General features: G+C 35.9%; 1 protein-coding gene across 1 annotated transcript; it reads right to left on the bottom strand.

The window, feature by feature from the left end:
* Positions 1-14,076: 14,076 nt before the first annotated feature.
* Positions 14,077-16,247, bottom strand: LOC149187600 (putative polyamine transporter At3g13620). Its single transcript, XM_089411397.1, has 2 exons — positions 16,043-16,247; positions 14,077-15,943 (listed from the first exon to the last, which is right to left on the bottom strand). Exon 2 carries the CDS (start codon positions 15,817-15,819, stop codon positions 14,356-14,358), a length of 1,464 nt encoding a protein of 487 aa, XP_089267523.1. The 5' UTR covers positions 15,820-15,943; positions 16,043-16,247; the 3' UTR covers positions 14,077-14,355.
* Positions 16,248-16,699: the final 452 nt, after the last annotated feature.

The following is a 16,699-nucleotide window of genomic DNA, read 5'->3' as shown; positions in this document are numbered from 1 at the left end:
GAACTACATTTGTATCTCGTTCAAATTCCAGAAGGAACACTTTGGGAGATGTTGCAAGATAGGATTTGGATTTTTCATCCCTTTGTTCCTCTTTATATTTTTCCAAAAGTCTATTAAAAATTTAAAAGGATGTTTCAAATCATAAATTTTAATTCTTAAATTTGGACTAATTCGATTTATTATTGGATTACCTTTTACTTGTGACATAAGAAATGAAGTTGGGTATGAACAACATTTGGTTGTAACATATAGTTATGGTCATTTATTGTTATATACAAGATCATATGTAATCTAACCTAGGAATTAGTATAAATTAGTAGATTTTCCCCTTCGAGGTTGTCTCACTCTTTATGTTCTTGTTTCCTAGTTCTTTATATATGTTTGTATGTGCTTGTTTTAGATTATTAAAACTAATAATTAGCATGAGATCTTGTTGCATGTGGAAATCTTTGTCTAATTCCCCCTAATATAAACATTGTAACCAATTTTAATTGTAACTAAATGGCTTGAGATAAGGGATACATATTCAGCGCTTTAGGGTACTAGGAGGTGTTGGGGAAAAATTAGGTAAGATGAGTCAGACATGGCAACATGATCAACAAGTATGATGAGAATTTTATTAGAAATCAAATTTGGAAGGTTGACAAGTTGTGGGGACCAGTAAACTAAGAACTAGGATATTTTCCACTAGTGAAAAAGACCACAATAGTAGAGCTCACAATGGAAAAATATTTATAATTCCCATCATAGAATGGTGGTTGGAGATCACTCCAAAATTATGCTTCATCATGGCTATGTGAGGGGATTCATGCAGACAGAGAGATCAATGCAACATTGAGAGAAGAAAAATTTCAGGTGCAAAGAGAAAATAATTTTGGGGAAGCATCATAGGAGGGAGCTACATAGAGCAAGAGTCTCTAGAGGATCGCCGAGCAAAAGAGAGGAACCGTGCATAAACACTCACACAAATAGAGATAGAAACACAAAGGGAGAAGCATAAGGACTCTCGGGGAAGAAAAGTGCACTCTCTACAAAGAAGGAGAGGAATGGAAGAAAGGGAAAGACACACATAATTTCTTAGTGTAGAGATAAAGAGAAGAACTATGCATAAGTGTTCACACAAGACTGTGGTGAAGCATATGACACAAAGTGCGTGGAAGAAGTGAAAAGAAGGCAATAGAACAGAAGGAGACCGAGTAGAATAGATGAAAGAGTCAATCCGTATAGTTTTGCATAAAGAAGAGTGATCTAGGTATTCCTCAGGTGAAGAGAAGTGGCTATATGGATTCCTTGGTTTGGGTGGAGGCATTATTCCTTTGGATTCTTGGTCAAGGAAGTGTCCTGGCACCTTCTTTGTTTGGTTGTAGGTTGACAGTTAATTCAATCAGCTTTGGCTTCCCTAGGTTAGGGTGGAATCATTGAAGGAATTGTGCCTAGTTTTTCTCAGTATGTTATGGATTATTGATTTAGGGTTGAACCACTAAGGGCTTTGATTAAGGGTGGATGTGGGAGAACCTTTGGATTCCCTAAATAGTTGGTGGGTGGAGATGGCCTAATCTTTGGATTCCTTGTTTCTCTTAGTAGTATTGGACAATCCCCTGGAAGCACTCCTTCCCAAGCTCTGAATCTGACTCAAGGGTGGTTACCTATAAGAAAGACTGCAATGCAAGTCAATCTAAGGTTGGGAGGAGAGTTGCAGTCCCCAACTCAGTTTCCCAGGTATTCAACAAAAGATACATGGTTATTATGTTTGATATTTGCAACTCAAATCTCCATTTTATTCATGTTGTGCTAATTAAATGTTATTTGAACGTGTGGAACAAGATTTTCTAAATGAACATGACTTGGTGACGCCCTAATTACTCTTTGAGTAATGGTAAATGCATTGCAGATGTTAAGGATGTGATTCTTGTAAAGTTGGTCCTTATATGATCCCTATGGAATGGGTTAGGATTCTTGTGTTTAATCTAACCATGGAACTATGTTAAATTGTTGAGTGAATTCTTGTGGTAGTATAAGTTCATAACTAGTCCAAATACCAGGTTAATCTGCAATGCAAGTCCAATATGATTCTTATAAAGTTGTGAACGTGAAATCAATGAAATAACTATGTGTTGTCAATACATAGTAGGAATGATAAGTAAGCCCTACTCATGACTTGGTGTTTGGTAATTTAATTGATGTTAAATTACTTACATAAATTGTCAACTAGGGCTAGTATACTGATGAAGTGTATGTGCACTTTATGTGCTAGAAGTTCTTATTATTCAAGGAATTCCTAAATTAAATTGAGATGTCGGGATGTACATGTTAAATATGAAAATACATATGTTATTTTAAAATCAAAATGATCACACTTGCTTAAAAGAATTAATTGCAAACTAAAATCACCATAAATTATCACACTTTCTCAAAATAAAGATCACACTTTGCACAAATAAATACCATGCTTGCCCAATATAAAATCACACTTGTTTGAAATAAATCACACTTGACAATGAAACTAAATTCAAATTGCTAAAAAAAATATTAACTCTAAATTAAAATTCTATTGGCACAACTATACTGCAAATCTATATCAAATCTATATCAATCTCGCTTCACTCTATAGAAAAATTATTAAGCAATCTTAATCAAACAATCCTAAGAATTCATTCGAAAATAAAAACTAAGCATTTAAAAAAACTAATTAAATGCTACAACAAAACACAGAATTGAAATGTTATCTACAATTAATGAAAACCTTACAAGTCGAGGGGGCCCTCCTGCGAGATGTAGGCAATAGCACAACTCCTCTACAAGACTAAATATGCATCGATACCATGCACAATAAAGGAATGAAACCAAAAAAGAGTATTGTATTTGCAACAACAGAGTTTTTCAAACAATAATATACCCCTCATCAAATAGATTACAATGGTTCTATAGATATTTGAAGTAACTAGAAATTCATAATTTCATTGCATGAATTCAGCCATGAGATCTCAACAAATCAATTTTAGAATAAAATCAAATATGTTTTGAAGGATTTTAGGATAAAAGATGAGCCCATATATGTTCATAATGATCTTCTTTCCACGAATTTGCTAAAGAACAACTCGTTCTGGCTTATTTGTTGACTATGCATTAAATGAAATTTTGAAAAACCATATATCCACGTAATCTACAAAATAAGGCTCTAGATATCTTCGAAAACATCTCAAATGGTAACTAATTTGAGAAAGATGGTGATAGAGAACCTAATTGGGCTTGTGTTGAACACAATCCATGTTTTCATTCACTTTCATTTGCTCAAAAAACACGTTTGAAGTTGACTGGTCAAAATTGTTGTGTTTTTCCCTTGATTTGATGTTGGAAGTCCACACGTGTGAGCTTGGTGGAATTTAACGAATAGAAATCCATATTGGAACTTTTAGAAATAATGTCCATGTGTTGTATTTCCTTCTAGAGTGGTGCTACTACCTCAACCATGGAGGTAGCTACAAAAACTTGACAAAACTGCAACAACTTTAACTTGTTACAGTGTCATTAGTTAAAACCATGCAAAATTATTCTTAATCTACTAGAAATAAAGGAAAACGATGTTAATTAACCACTTAGACATATAGAGACGCATCATGAAGAATTATGGTAAAAATGGTGGCAAGTGAGTGAAATGGTGCAATGGATGGTTGGAAATAATTGTTTAATGAATAACAAATACAAGTGAAAATGATGAAAAATAAGTGACCCAACATCTCCCCCACACTGAGATCTTTGCATGTCCTCATGCAAATGAAGGGAACCAACAAAAATGATGAACATATTTTCTCCAGAATGTATCTTTGGAAATGACTTGACTTTCTTTGAATAATTGTTTGTTCTGAGAGGAATAATGTCTTGATTGTTGTCTGATTTGAAAGAATGAGATTAGACTCAGCTGCTGAAGTAGACCTGCTTCAATCCTTCTTTGAACAATTAACAAGAGAATGTGTCATGAAATATCATCTTGGAATCAAGGAACATTTTTTTAGTGAGTATCCCACTAATGAATTTTTCCAAGATCCTTAAACCATTCCAATATCTCGTCTTCAAAGGTTAATGTAAGAATCGTTATGCTAACCTCCTCATGAAAAACATGAAAATATTTTAGAACTTTATAAAATGATGCAATATCCCATGAAATGACTTACAATATGACTGAGAAATCCATCATGCCATATCTTAAGTCTTTAAAACAATGGGCCGATCAAGACTTGGTCTTCAAGAGTTATTGCTTGACTACTTTCTTCTCCAATGGCTTTTTCAGTGCATTGTTCATCCACATGCTCTTCATGTTTAATTAACTCTTTTACCTTTTTGTTATGACCCCACAAATTGTACACAAATGATAGCCTTCTTACCCTTCTCAATCTTTTCTTTTATGTAAACGAAGCAAGGGGTTGTTGTACTTTTACAATTGCATGCTTATACTCTATTTTTACTATTATCTCATAGTCATATTCTCTGTAACATAGGCAACAATATTGAAATATGTCTTGAACACAAACATATTAATTTCCACCTTAAAGTTTCCTCAATAATGCCATTGGAAAAGTAGCTATGAAGATGTCCTTATTAATGATGAGCAATATGACCTATGAAGCAGATATTTCTTATTTAGAAAAAATTTTCAACCTGAATGGAGGTGTCACGAAATAAATTTTCCCAAGAAAAGACCAAGACAACAAAAAGGGCTAAAATGGAAGGATTTTAATTTCACAGCTGCAAAAATATTAGAGACCAAGTTTCCCAAGTAGCATTTCTAACATATTAATTTTAATCAAAGTAAGCTTGTACATTTCAAGACTAAAAACATCTTCATGAGGTCTAGCACTCAAGGATCAAGTTTATTCTTTTATTTTTTCAAAAGCACCAATCATGGAAAAAAATTTGTGAAGTTACTTCTCAAAGATTGTCCAAAACATATATTTGGCATGAGATGTAGGTCAATGATGGAAAAGGTGGTTGAGGGTTAAGTAAATCATGGTTGAGGGCTAGGTCAATGATGGAGAAGATAGTTTGTAAGAATGGTAATTGAAGTGGTTATTTATCACATTTTCCTAAATTATTAATAAACTAAAAAGCCTTATGCAAGTTTTTACCTTAAGTTTACCTTTTGAAGAACTTGAAATGTTTAAGTAGGAGTTGTACATGTTGGAATAAAATCATTCTACCGGTAAATAGATTCTTGAATCTTGGGCTTCTGAAAATTCTAAAAATGACTTTTCATGTCATCCAATGTTGCACAAAAACATATGCCACGAACTCATTTTAAGGCCAAATTGAGTGCTTCAAAAGGGAAACAATGTATTTTTACCTTTTTTACCACCACATGGCTTCAGAACCCCATTTTGATAAATAAAAGACGTTGCTATGCAAAAATACTGAAATCTGCCCTAATCTGTCCACAATGGTGAAAAATGAAAATCTGCTTTAAAAGGCCACTGAAAATTCCTGGAAAATTACACTTTTTTTGGAAATTTTCCTACCCATTACAAAATTTACCATATTTTGAGAAAACCCGGAAGCTCAGGATTTTTTATTTCTGCTCCAATATCTTGCAATATTTGTGCCAAAACTACATATGGAACAAGCTGCTATAGCAAAAACAGGGTTTTACAGCAATAGCTGCAGAAACTACAACTTTTTGTAGTTGTTGCAAAAAATGTCAATTTTTGCATAAAGTTATTTTCTCCGAGTTTCAATTGCTAATTTGAATTGTGTATTGCATGCTGAAGTAGAAACCATGAAACATAATGCATATTGACTGAAATAGGCCCAATTTTATTGATTTTCTTTGAAAAGGAAATGAATGAAAAAGAGTTGTAATGGTGCCATCATGCTGCTATTGAAAAACAAGATGAACATGCTGCTACAAGAAACCAATAAAATGTACTACTACAAGTTGTTGTTGATTCCATAAAACCATTAGTCTTCATCAAAACAAAAATTCATGATACAATTCTTACCATGCGAATGAATGTGCCGAAGTCGAGCATGGAAAGAAATCATTGGATTACCGATCACTGATGAAAATCGTTAACCAATGTGATACAGCTCATTGATAATGTAAATGAGTGTTAAGATACTTGAGTGCATTGTGACAAGGATGAATGAATGTGTTGAAGTCGAGTCACTTGAAAGATCTGACAATCAAGAGACATTGTTGTATTCCATTGTTGTCAACAAGGAGGCTTTCCATTGATGTATGAAAGTTCCAAGGCACTCCAAATAATCTGTGATCTTGATCCCAAATAAGGTGTTGAGGTCAACCGGACAAGATTTATTGGAAGGTGGGCCTTAAGGAATCCCACATCAGCCAAATCGAGCATAGAACCAAAAATGATTTGAAGAACCATAATAAAAGATTGAAACCATCATAAAATTGCAGAACTTATTGTGAACTTAGCTTGCTAGTTGCCTAGTTTTCAAACAAAGCTCATGTCCAATTACGCCAGCAAGCTGGTTTTCACAATATGACTTATTTTTCTCTTTATTTTTATTTTTTATATGTCCTACTCTACTTGAAAAAGAAATCTCATTCAAGTATATGAATACTTCCAATGCAACCATGTGTGTAACAAGATGATATATAAACTCATATGCAGGTTTGAAATATACTCTTTGATATGTACCAATATATGAGAGACCAACTGCCTTGATTGAGATGATGTCAAAAGATACTGAAGAATGGAGTACTGGGATCCAATGACTATCTTGAACCAATATTTCATGTAATATTTTCTTCCTTGGCTTACTGCTTTCATGCCATGCAAGTCTTCAGAGATCTGAACTCTATTCATAGAATCTGGTGATAGGCATGCACGAAACATTTCAATCTCAAGTTCCAACAACTGCTCTTTATCGACAAGCATCCATGATTCTTGGACCTTATTTGAATCTTCTTCTTATGGTTGTTTTTCTTCAATGGAAGCTAGACAATCATTTTGCAATACCTCAAAATTGTAAGTGGATTGAGGTGTTTTAATGTTGGGGATTGAAATGGTTGTGCAAGTAGTGGAGTGGGAATGGATCTTTGGGTTGTTTGTGTGGTTGGTAATGAGAAAGGTTGGATTGAGTTTGATTGATGGTGAAATTGATGTTGTGGTGGAGGGGAATGGTATGGATAAGATTGATATTGATATTGAGGATAATAAGGGAAAGATTGAGGATATGGTGGATTTCCTCCGCAAGGCCATTGCCAACCTTGTTTCCAAGATTGATTTTGAGCTTGGGATTGAGATGGCCAAGGTTTCCAAGGTTGGTTTTGAGGTTGGGATTAAGATGTCCAAGGTTTCCAAGGCAAGGGTGTTTTCCAATTACTTTGAGATTGTTGTGCATAACCCTGAAATTGTGAAATAAGATCTTGCATCATACTAGGTTGATGAGGCTGCCATGGTCTTCTTGGAGCTACATAACAAGATTGTTCCAGTGTTTGATTTGCTCCCTGGTAAATTTCCTTTAACCCTGGTAATGATGGAAAATCTTTATAGTATGTTCTCCTGCATAGATTCCACAAATTTTAATGTTATCAAGAGGACATTCATGCAATGCACGTTTCTTTCTGCATTTAGGGAAAAATATAAATGAAGCAACATTCTCGATTTTTTGCTTGTTTTGCATTCTTAGCATATCAATTTGTTCATTTAAATTACCAATAATGTCTAGCAAATTGTTAACTTCAGTTTGACTTACCAATCCTAATGTTGATTTACTTACTCTGTCCATAATTGGATCTTGAGGGGATCTTACATACTTTTGTTTTCCTCGTGATATATTCTTGCACAACTCACAAATTTCTTGAAATGACAATTGAGAGACCATCCTAGATCCATCTTCACCCATATCTATCAAGCGTCGAGAGAGATCAAATCTCTCGAGGTGTAAATCTTTCCTCAAGTTTTGTACTCGAAAAAGGAATTTGCACCTCAAGATATTTGATCCCTCTTGACACTTGATAGATCCAGGGTTAAGATGGATCTAGGCTGGTTATATAATACTATATAATATCTATATTTGTATCAATGTCTCTTTCTTATTCTCTCTCTCTATCTCGCCCCCCAAACATACACAATCTCTCGTCATCTCTCTCTCTCTCCCCTCTCTCTCTCTTCCCTCCTGTTCTCCTCTCTTTCGATCTCTCCCTTGTCACTCCCTCTCTCTCTCCACCTTTCTCCCTCTGTGTCTTTCTTCTTCCTTCCCTCTCTCTCCCCATCTAACTCCATCTATCTCCCCTCTCTCTTTCTTCCTCTCTTTGTTATTCTCTCCCACCTCCCTTTGTTTCCCCACCCCCATCCCTTTCTCTCTCTATCTCTCTCTCTCTCTCTCTCCACCTTTGTCTCCCTATCTCTCTCCTCCCCTCTTCTCTCTCTTCCCTTCTCTCCTCTCTCCCCATCTCTCCCTTGTCACTCCCTCTATCTCTCCACCTCTATCTCTCTATGTATTTGTTCATTCCCCATGCCCACGCCCCCCTAAATTTGATCTCATTATATTGTGTTTAAGAAAGTATCTAAATTAAAAAAGAAACTCAAATTGTTGTAAAATATTAAACCTATATTTTGGATCAATCGTGTAAAAGAAAATGCAATAATGAAAAACTTAAAACAATCATGCAGTATTATTCTTCTATTATTGTTAGTGAATATGCTTTCTCTTATAACTTGGATCTTTAGTAAAGATGGATATATGCTAATTCTTAATAATATTATTTATATTATATAAATTTCACATATTTATATATAAAAGTATCCTCATTTTTTATTTTATTAAAATCTTGATTTAATTTATATGGGAATTTAAGTATTAAGGGTCTTTCACAGTGCATTATATTAGATATCATTTTTTTGGATTCAACTGTGTTAAGAAAGTCATTCATCTATGGCCATTTCCATGAGAGGTAGTCATAATTGACTAATTTCTCATGATTTTTGAATAGTTCACTTAGCACTCATTGCATCAGGTGATTCTCACATGGGTGAAGATACGAGTGAAGGGAGCTCTACTTGAATGGTTCATGAGGCACAATACTTTCTAAGGTTTTGCAAATGGGGTAGCAAGCTAAGTGAGTTTGATTGTGGGGAAAACTCCGCACTTAAGCGCGCTTGAGCCAGAGGCGATCTGGGATGGGTGACCTCTCGGGAAGTCCTGGTTACCGTGTGCAAGCCCCAGAAGTGATGATTGATTCTATGTGATTCATTTCACTAGTTTCAATACCACTTCTTCACCCCTGTGAGCATCACCCGATGTAATGAGTGCTAAGTGGACTATTCAAAAATCATGAGAAATTAGTCAGTTTCAACTACCTCTCATGGAAATGGTCATAGATGAATGACTTTCTTAACGCAGTTGAATCCCAAAAAATGATATCTAATATAATGCACCCGATGCAATTAGTGCTAAGTGGACTATTCAAAAATCATGAGAAATTAGTCAGTTACGACTACCTCTCATGAAATGGTCATAGATGAATGACTTTCTTAATGCAGTTGAATCCCAAAAAATGATATCTAATATAATGCATTGGGAAAGACCCTTAATACTTAAATACATACGAGTGAAGGGAGCTCTACTTGAATGGTTCATGAGGCACAATACTTGTTGAGGTTTTGCAAGTGGGGTAGCAAGCTAAGTGAGTTTGATTGCGGAGAAAACTCCACAGTTAAGTGCGCTTGAGTTAGAGGCGATTTGGGATGGGTGACCTCCCAGGAAGTCCTGGTTACCGGGTGCAAGCCCCAGAAGTAATGATTGACGATATGTGATTCATTTCACTAGTTTCAATGATGCAATGAGTGCTAAGTGGACTATTTAAAAATCACGAGAAATTAGTCAGTTACGACTACCTCTCATGGAAATGGTAATAGATGAATGACTTGCAATGAGTGCTAAGTGGACTATTCAAAAATCATGAGAACCTCTCATGGAAATGGAATGAATGCTAAGTGGACTATTCAAAAATCATGAGAAATTACTCATGGAAATGGTAATAGATGAATGACTTTTTTAAGCTAAGTGGACTATTCAAAAATCATGAGAAATTACTCATGGAAATGGTAATAGATGAATGACTTTTTTAACGCAGTTGAGTCCCAAAAAATGATATCTATTATATGAGAATATTTTTAGTAGTCATGAGGATAGAGGGGGTTTAGATATATCTAAAAAGTAATTATAACTTTTTTCCTTTTAGATTTAATTTACAAAATGTTATAATTAAATTAAATTAAAATATTTTGATTATGAAATAAGTTATGCTTTTTGGGCATGTGTTATTGATAATCCATGGTATTGGTCCATGGTATTGTAACAAACCCTATTTACATGTTAATAATATCCATGGTAAAGTGGGGGTGAATATCCATGGTTAAAACTCGTGTCATATTGTTATAAAATATTTTGATTGTGAAATATGTTATGGTTTTTGGGCATGTGGTATTGATAACTCATAGTATTGCACGTGAGTGCATGACGCGCTGGTGGGGGCGGTAAGCTTTCGCACCCCCAGCCAAGATTGATTCCTGCCGATGCCGCGCGCTGCTGCTGCAGCATTATGATTCTATGATGACGTATATGTTCCGATGTTGATGTATTCTGCACGTATTCTGCTTGCTTCGGCGATATTGTATGATGAAATCTGCTCGCTTCGGCGATATATGATGTATTGTGATTGTTCAGCGGGGATTCACTCCCCCACTGAAAATTGATAACTCATAGTATTGACCAATGGTATTATAACAAATTGATTTTAACTTTAACTTTAACTTTTTACTCTTAAATGAATCAATATTTAAATGTTTACATACATTGGACTTTATATTACTTTTAACTTTTTATTATTACTTTTAACTTTTATTTTATTACTTTTAATGTTTATTTTTTTAATTGAACCCACATATAAATGTTAAATGTTTATGTCAAATATTAAACATTTAGACTTACACATCTACCCAATACAGAATCAACATTACTTGACATTTACTCCATATTGAAATGTAAAATACCTCTCTAATTAAATTATATCAATTTTTTTTTTTTTTTCAGTAAAATTAATAATCTTATATTAATTTGACCCCGTATAAAAATTTATTTATATTAAAAAATTGTTGATTACGAAATTTGTTTAAATATGAAAATTTCGATATATAGACAATGTTATTCTTTCCCACCTTAAATAATAATATTATTAGGAGCTGAAGTGTTATATTATAACAAAAATATATGAAAAATATTTTAGAAAATTATGATATATTTTAAAACATATCTTGTAGAGTCGATAGAATCAATCTATATATATAGACAATGTTATTCTTTCCCACTTTAAATAATAATATTATTAGGAGCTGAAGTGTTATATTATAACAAAAATATATGAAAAATATTTTAGAAAATTATGATATATTTTAAAACATATCTTGTAGAGTCGATAGAATCAATCTATATATATATAAATAAGCAATTAAACAAAAATATCATGCACTTTGTAAATTTATGAAAAATATCCAAAAAGATTATGAAATAATAGGTAATTTGGATATTTATTTATATTATTTGTTTGGGATATTGCTTTATGTTTATAATTTGTTTTGAAATTGGTTGGAGCTTTAGATTAATATGAATGGGGCACTTTTAGAGCATTCCTTGTTCAAATCTGCATAAGTATTAATTTGAAAATAAAAATTTATCTTTAGCTTATATGTTTTAATTTTTGATTTTTATTTTTTTAAGTTGGATATGTTTTTTTAGATTCGTAATTATTTTAAAATTAGATATTTTTATATTTTATATTAAATATAAATTTATTTATTTTTATATATTAATATTTTTATTTTTTTAATAATAAAAAATATAGTAATTTAGTTTATATATATATATATATATATATATATATATATATAATTTTAAAGTTTTCCAATTAGGGTGTTAGAAGTCGCATCAATAGAGAAGGGGAAGTCCAATACCTTACCACCGAAAGGGAAGTCCACTACCCCATTGCCTCCCATTGCATTTAATAGGGGAGGGTGGTGTGGTTATTCTACTCCATCCAATTACACATGTTAATTGACATTCATTCCCTCCACATTAAAATTGAAGTCTGTATTTTTCTTGCGAGTTCTTGGCTAGGTAACATTGGTTTCATGTTCTTTTGCATCTCCTGTGACATTCCATGCCATAGGTGGGGATATTTCCCCCATGATGCTAGTTTTGTGGAGTTTAAATATGTCTATTGTGGCACCATGTCCTGTAGTAATCCTTATGGCGTGTCTCTAGTACAAGGAGAAGATCTCTCCCATGACATTGGTTTTATGAGAATTATATTACATGGTGGTATTAACTCTTAGGACATTGGCCTTTAGTACATGCACTTGGTGTTGACCATTCACTTGAGGAGCAAGGAGACAACGACTAAGGGGGTGATCTCTTGGACATTAGCAACAATGCCGGTAGAAGCTAGAACAGGGGGGAGGCGACTGGCACAAACTTGTCCACAACCTAAAGCACTTCCAAGCCTAGTGGGCCAACCATTGCTCGATAATTCGTTCTATGTTCAACTTCTACAACTCTTTTAGTTTGATAGTTTTTGCATGGTGGACTCTGGTTCATAGTTTACAAAGTGTCTTGGTGGTGTGCATTGTTATTGGTGCCACTGGATTGCTATGGTTGTCATACCCTGCTCGAAGTTCTTCCCTCTTTGTTTATCCTCTATTACAAATTGCTAGAGTTCTTTTCAGACTTTCTTGGAAACTACGTTTTAAATTTGTGTCCATACTACTAAGAATCTTATCATCCAGTTTTATTGGTTTCTTTGTTTATTAGGGTCATCTTCAAACTAGCCTTTTATACCCAAGAATGCCATACCCTGCCAGTGGATGTGTTGTTGCGGGGGGGGTTTGGAGGTAGAGGCCCTCAAGGTCGGTCGTGAGCTCAACTAAAAGCCTTGACCACTAATGACCGCCAAGCTTACTCAGATTCTAAAATCTAAGCCAAAGTAGCTAATTGGGTTCTTGACCCTGGGCACACTAGGGGACAACCGAGCCAATATCTTAATTCCATAATGCTTCACTAGCAAATGAAAACACTCCAGGCCAGGGTCTTGAAGGAAAATCACAAGGATTGTAACAATATCATCTCCTTTCTTAATGAATTCAATGAATTCAATGGTACCAACGATCATGTCTCGTTAATATGGATGTTCGTTTAATCCACATAGAGGGTCATCTTTAATGTGGCCTAGGGTCTCGAGCCCCAACATGTACAAGCACTTCATCAGATACTTGATGTTTCATTCAACCTCTTCACTCATCCCTTTTACTTTCCATAGAATAGTTTATTTTAGTAGTTATGTATTTAGCAATAATAATTATTTACATTTTAATAGACTTAGACTTTTATCAACTCTCAATAATTTTAGTTTCCTTTGCAACAAAACTCAGTGTCAACAATAATATTTAATTTTGTAAAATAATATTTTGAAATAATAAAATCTTCAATTAACACATGCATATATATATATATATATAATATTTTAAAATTAACTAAATATTTAATTAAATCAAAGATGATTTTATTACTTTTTATATGTGATTATTTCAAAAGATATCTATTCCACATTATAGATCACAAAAATCTTAAAACTAACGCACTTTTTATATATTATTATGAAAAAAATATATATTATTTTTAAATTTTATTATTAGTTAAGATAAAATCAATACTTACCTACTATACATTTAATTATAAAATTTAACTAAAAAGATGTATCCAATTATTCAATCTACTAAGATTTACATTCTTTCTTTTCAAAATGTATAATTTTCTCATATTATAATATTTCAATATTCTTATAATTTTAATTAAAAGCATTAATATAAAAACTTTCCTTAAATTGTTTTAACATTTTCATTATCCCACTTAAAAATATACTAATAATAAATTTTAAATCCAATTATAATTTGACTAAACATCAATTTAATCATTAATTTAGATAAATATAGAGCCCTTTCCTAATGTGAAATCACTCTAAGAACGCAAACACACAACACGCTTTAAGAAAAAGCACCGTGCTCCGCCCAACCAAGTTGTCAACCAATTACCATTAATAAAAATATAAAGTTTAACGACATAGAAAAGATACATATATTTTAACCACGCAGAAAAGATACCATATACAGACGTACAGACGCATACAATAAATGAAGCTGACGTGGCGGAATCAATGCGAAGTCTGACGTACGTGGCAGAATCTTTGGAAAAGTTGACGTGGCGTGTTGATTGGGCTAAACGTTTCTGCGTGATGCCAAACGAATCTAGGGAACCACCCCATCCTTCTAGCGCTGCTCGTTAGGGGCGCAGCAGAGCCTCCGCCTCGGTTCGATTCTCGGCGGGAGAACTCTGGATTCCGCCCCTTTCACCTTCACTTTCAATTCCGAATGCAATCCAATTCCTCCTCTTGCAGGTGATCATCAAGAAATAGCCCAGAATGCCCACAACTGTGACAGAGAAGGCCAAGATGTAGACGACCGAATTGGCGAGAGTCATTACGAAGATCAGAAACCCCACGGGCACTGCACACATGCAAACCAGACCCGGGATCGCGAGAGGAACCCTGTATGGCCTCTTCATCAACGGAAACTTCCTTCTCAGCCACAAAAACGAGGCGAACTCCAGCAGCATCCCGCAGCTGTACAGGAAATTGGCAGCAGAGACGATGTTCGTGAAGCTCACATAGGAGAGCACCAGCGTCCCGCAGGTAGAGGCAACGATACCCCAAGTGGGCGTATTGTAGGACGGCGACCTCGAGCCCATGACGGAGGGGAGGATGCCCATCTCCGCCATGCCCAACAACTGGAATGAAGCACTGCTCAGCTGGGCTTCGAAGAGTCCCACGGTCGACAGCACGGCTCCGATCTCAACCCAGTACTTGAGCCACGCACCGGCAATTAGTTCCGCAGCATCTGCCAGGTAGCCGTCGCTCCAGAGCTCCCTGTCCAGCTCCAGCGCACCGGTTATCGCAAGCAACGGCAAAACGTAGCCCACGACGGTCAATACCCCGGCGCAGAGCAAAGCCCGCGGGAATGTCCGCTGCGGCTCCTCTACTTCCCCGGCCAGAGTGCTCGCGTTGTCCCAGAAATTCAAGTTCCAGAACAGTGTATTGAAATACAAGGACCAGTCCATGTGACCCTGGTCGGCCACGAGCCAGCGCGAGGCCTTAATTTGGGGAATCGATATTAGGGCCATGAGGACGAACGGAAGCAACGATAGCGTCCCCAAAATTGCCGCGGTCCAACCCACAATCGACAGCCCTGTGAAGTTCAAGTAGCTCAGGAGAACCGTGTAAAGCAAAATCCCCACGTCTCTGACCGGGCCGTGGCCACAGGCCGGGAGAAGGAGCTTGAGGTAATCGAAGCAGAGTACAGGGTAGGCGGCATTATTGATGACGCCGCCGATCCATTTCCACCAGCCCATGAGGAACCCCCAAAAGGGCCCGAACGCTGTACCGGCCCAGACCACGTAGCCGCCGTTTCCAGGGTATGTCGTGGCCAGCTCCGCAGTCACCAGTGCCTTCGGGATACTCCATACGAACGGGAAGACCAGGAACCCTGCTATGGCCAACAGCGGCCCGGCCGCTTTCACTGCCGGCTCTTCGCCGAACGGACCTCCTGAGACTTCGAAGTATATCAGAAATATCAACGGGATGAGCTTCAGCTTCTTCGATTTCGAGCCCGAACGAGATTCGATCCGCTGACCGCCGGCTTCAATGTTTTCATGTTCTTGATCTTCATCATCATTCGAAGACCCGCCCATCCAAATCTTGTTTTGCCGACGGGAAATCCCGAATCTCGGTTCCTGATCCTGATCCAGATCGGGACTTATTTCAGTTGCAAATCTTGTTTTGTCGACGGGAAATCCCGAATCTCATTTTCTGATCCTGATCCAGATCCAGATCGGGACTTATTTCAGTTGCAGAGGAGAGACAAACATAAAGAGGGGAAAGAAGAATCAGGAATCTCTATATTGAATCGATTACCTAAGTTTCCGTGCGTATTCGTGCTGCCCTGTGAAAAACGAACGGATCATTGGAGGAATCTACTACTCAAAATGGTACTCTATACACGTACTTAATTTGACTGGAAAAACATCCTCCTCCATGTATTTTTCGCAAGAGATAATCACCTGCAAAATAATTTGTTAAGATGGGTGGGGTATGAATTTTAAAACGAAAAATATGAAAGTGCGAATGAAATAATCAAAAGTAATAGAGTTTGACTCATAATATTTGTCCATGCGCCTAAGGCAAATATTTTAAATTGCTAATGAAAACCTAAGCAGTCATTGAAGCACTTTGGCCAGAAAGTCAGTATCAAATAAACAGAAGTGACAGGGTATGATTCCAAGTGATAAGGCTTCATTCATAATATTTGTCTAGTAGCATTAAATTTGGAATGAAAACCCTAAACAATCCTTATAGCCCTTTGTTGGCCATGCTGTCCCTTTGGTAATGTTTGTCTCGCAGCAGTCATTTGTGGTTCTGCCGCGCCGGATACGGCTTTGAAAATGCAGCAGTGCGGAAACCTCATCAAGGACCGTTTGATTGAGGATCTGTTGATATTTAGGACCGGGATCCACCCTTTAAAGGGTCAAGGCCCTGGGAACGCGCTCTAGTTTAGCTGCCTACAAAACTCAA

The sequence above is a fragment of the Pinus tabuliformis genome, chromosome 3_1 (genome assembly GCF_031772625.1).
Source record: "Pinus tabuliformis cultivar Carrire ecotype Pingquan chromosome 3_1, CPIR1, whole genome shotgun sequence".
NCBI lineage: Eukaryota > Viridiplantae > Streptophyta > Pinopsida > Pinales > Pinaceae > Pinus > Pinus tabuliformis.
This window is presented reverse-complemented; position numbering and strand designations above follow the sequence as displayed.

What these genes read in the sequence shown, in the direction of transcription:
- LOC149187600 (XM_089411397.1), bottom strand. Translation starts at nt 15,819, where the DNA reads ATGGGCGGGTCTTCGAATGATGATGAAGATCAAGAACATGAAAACATT.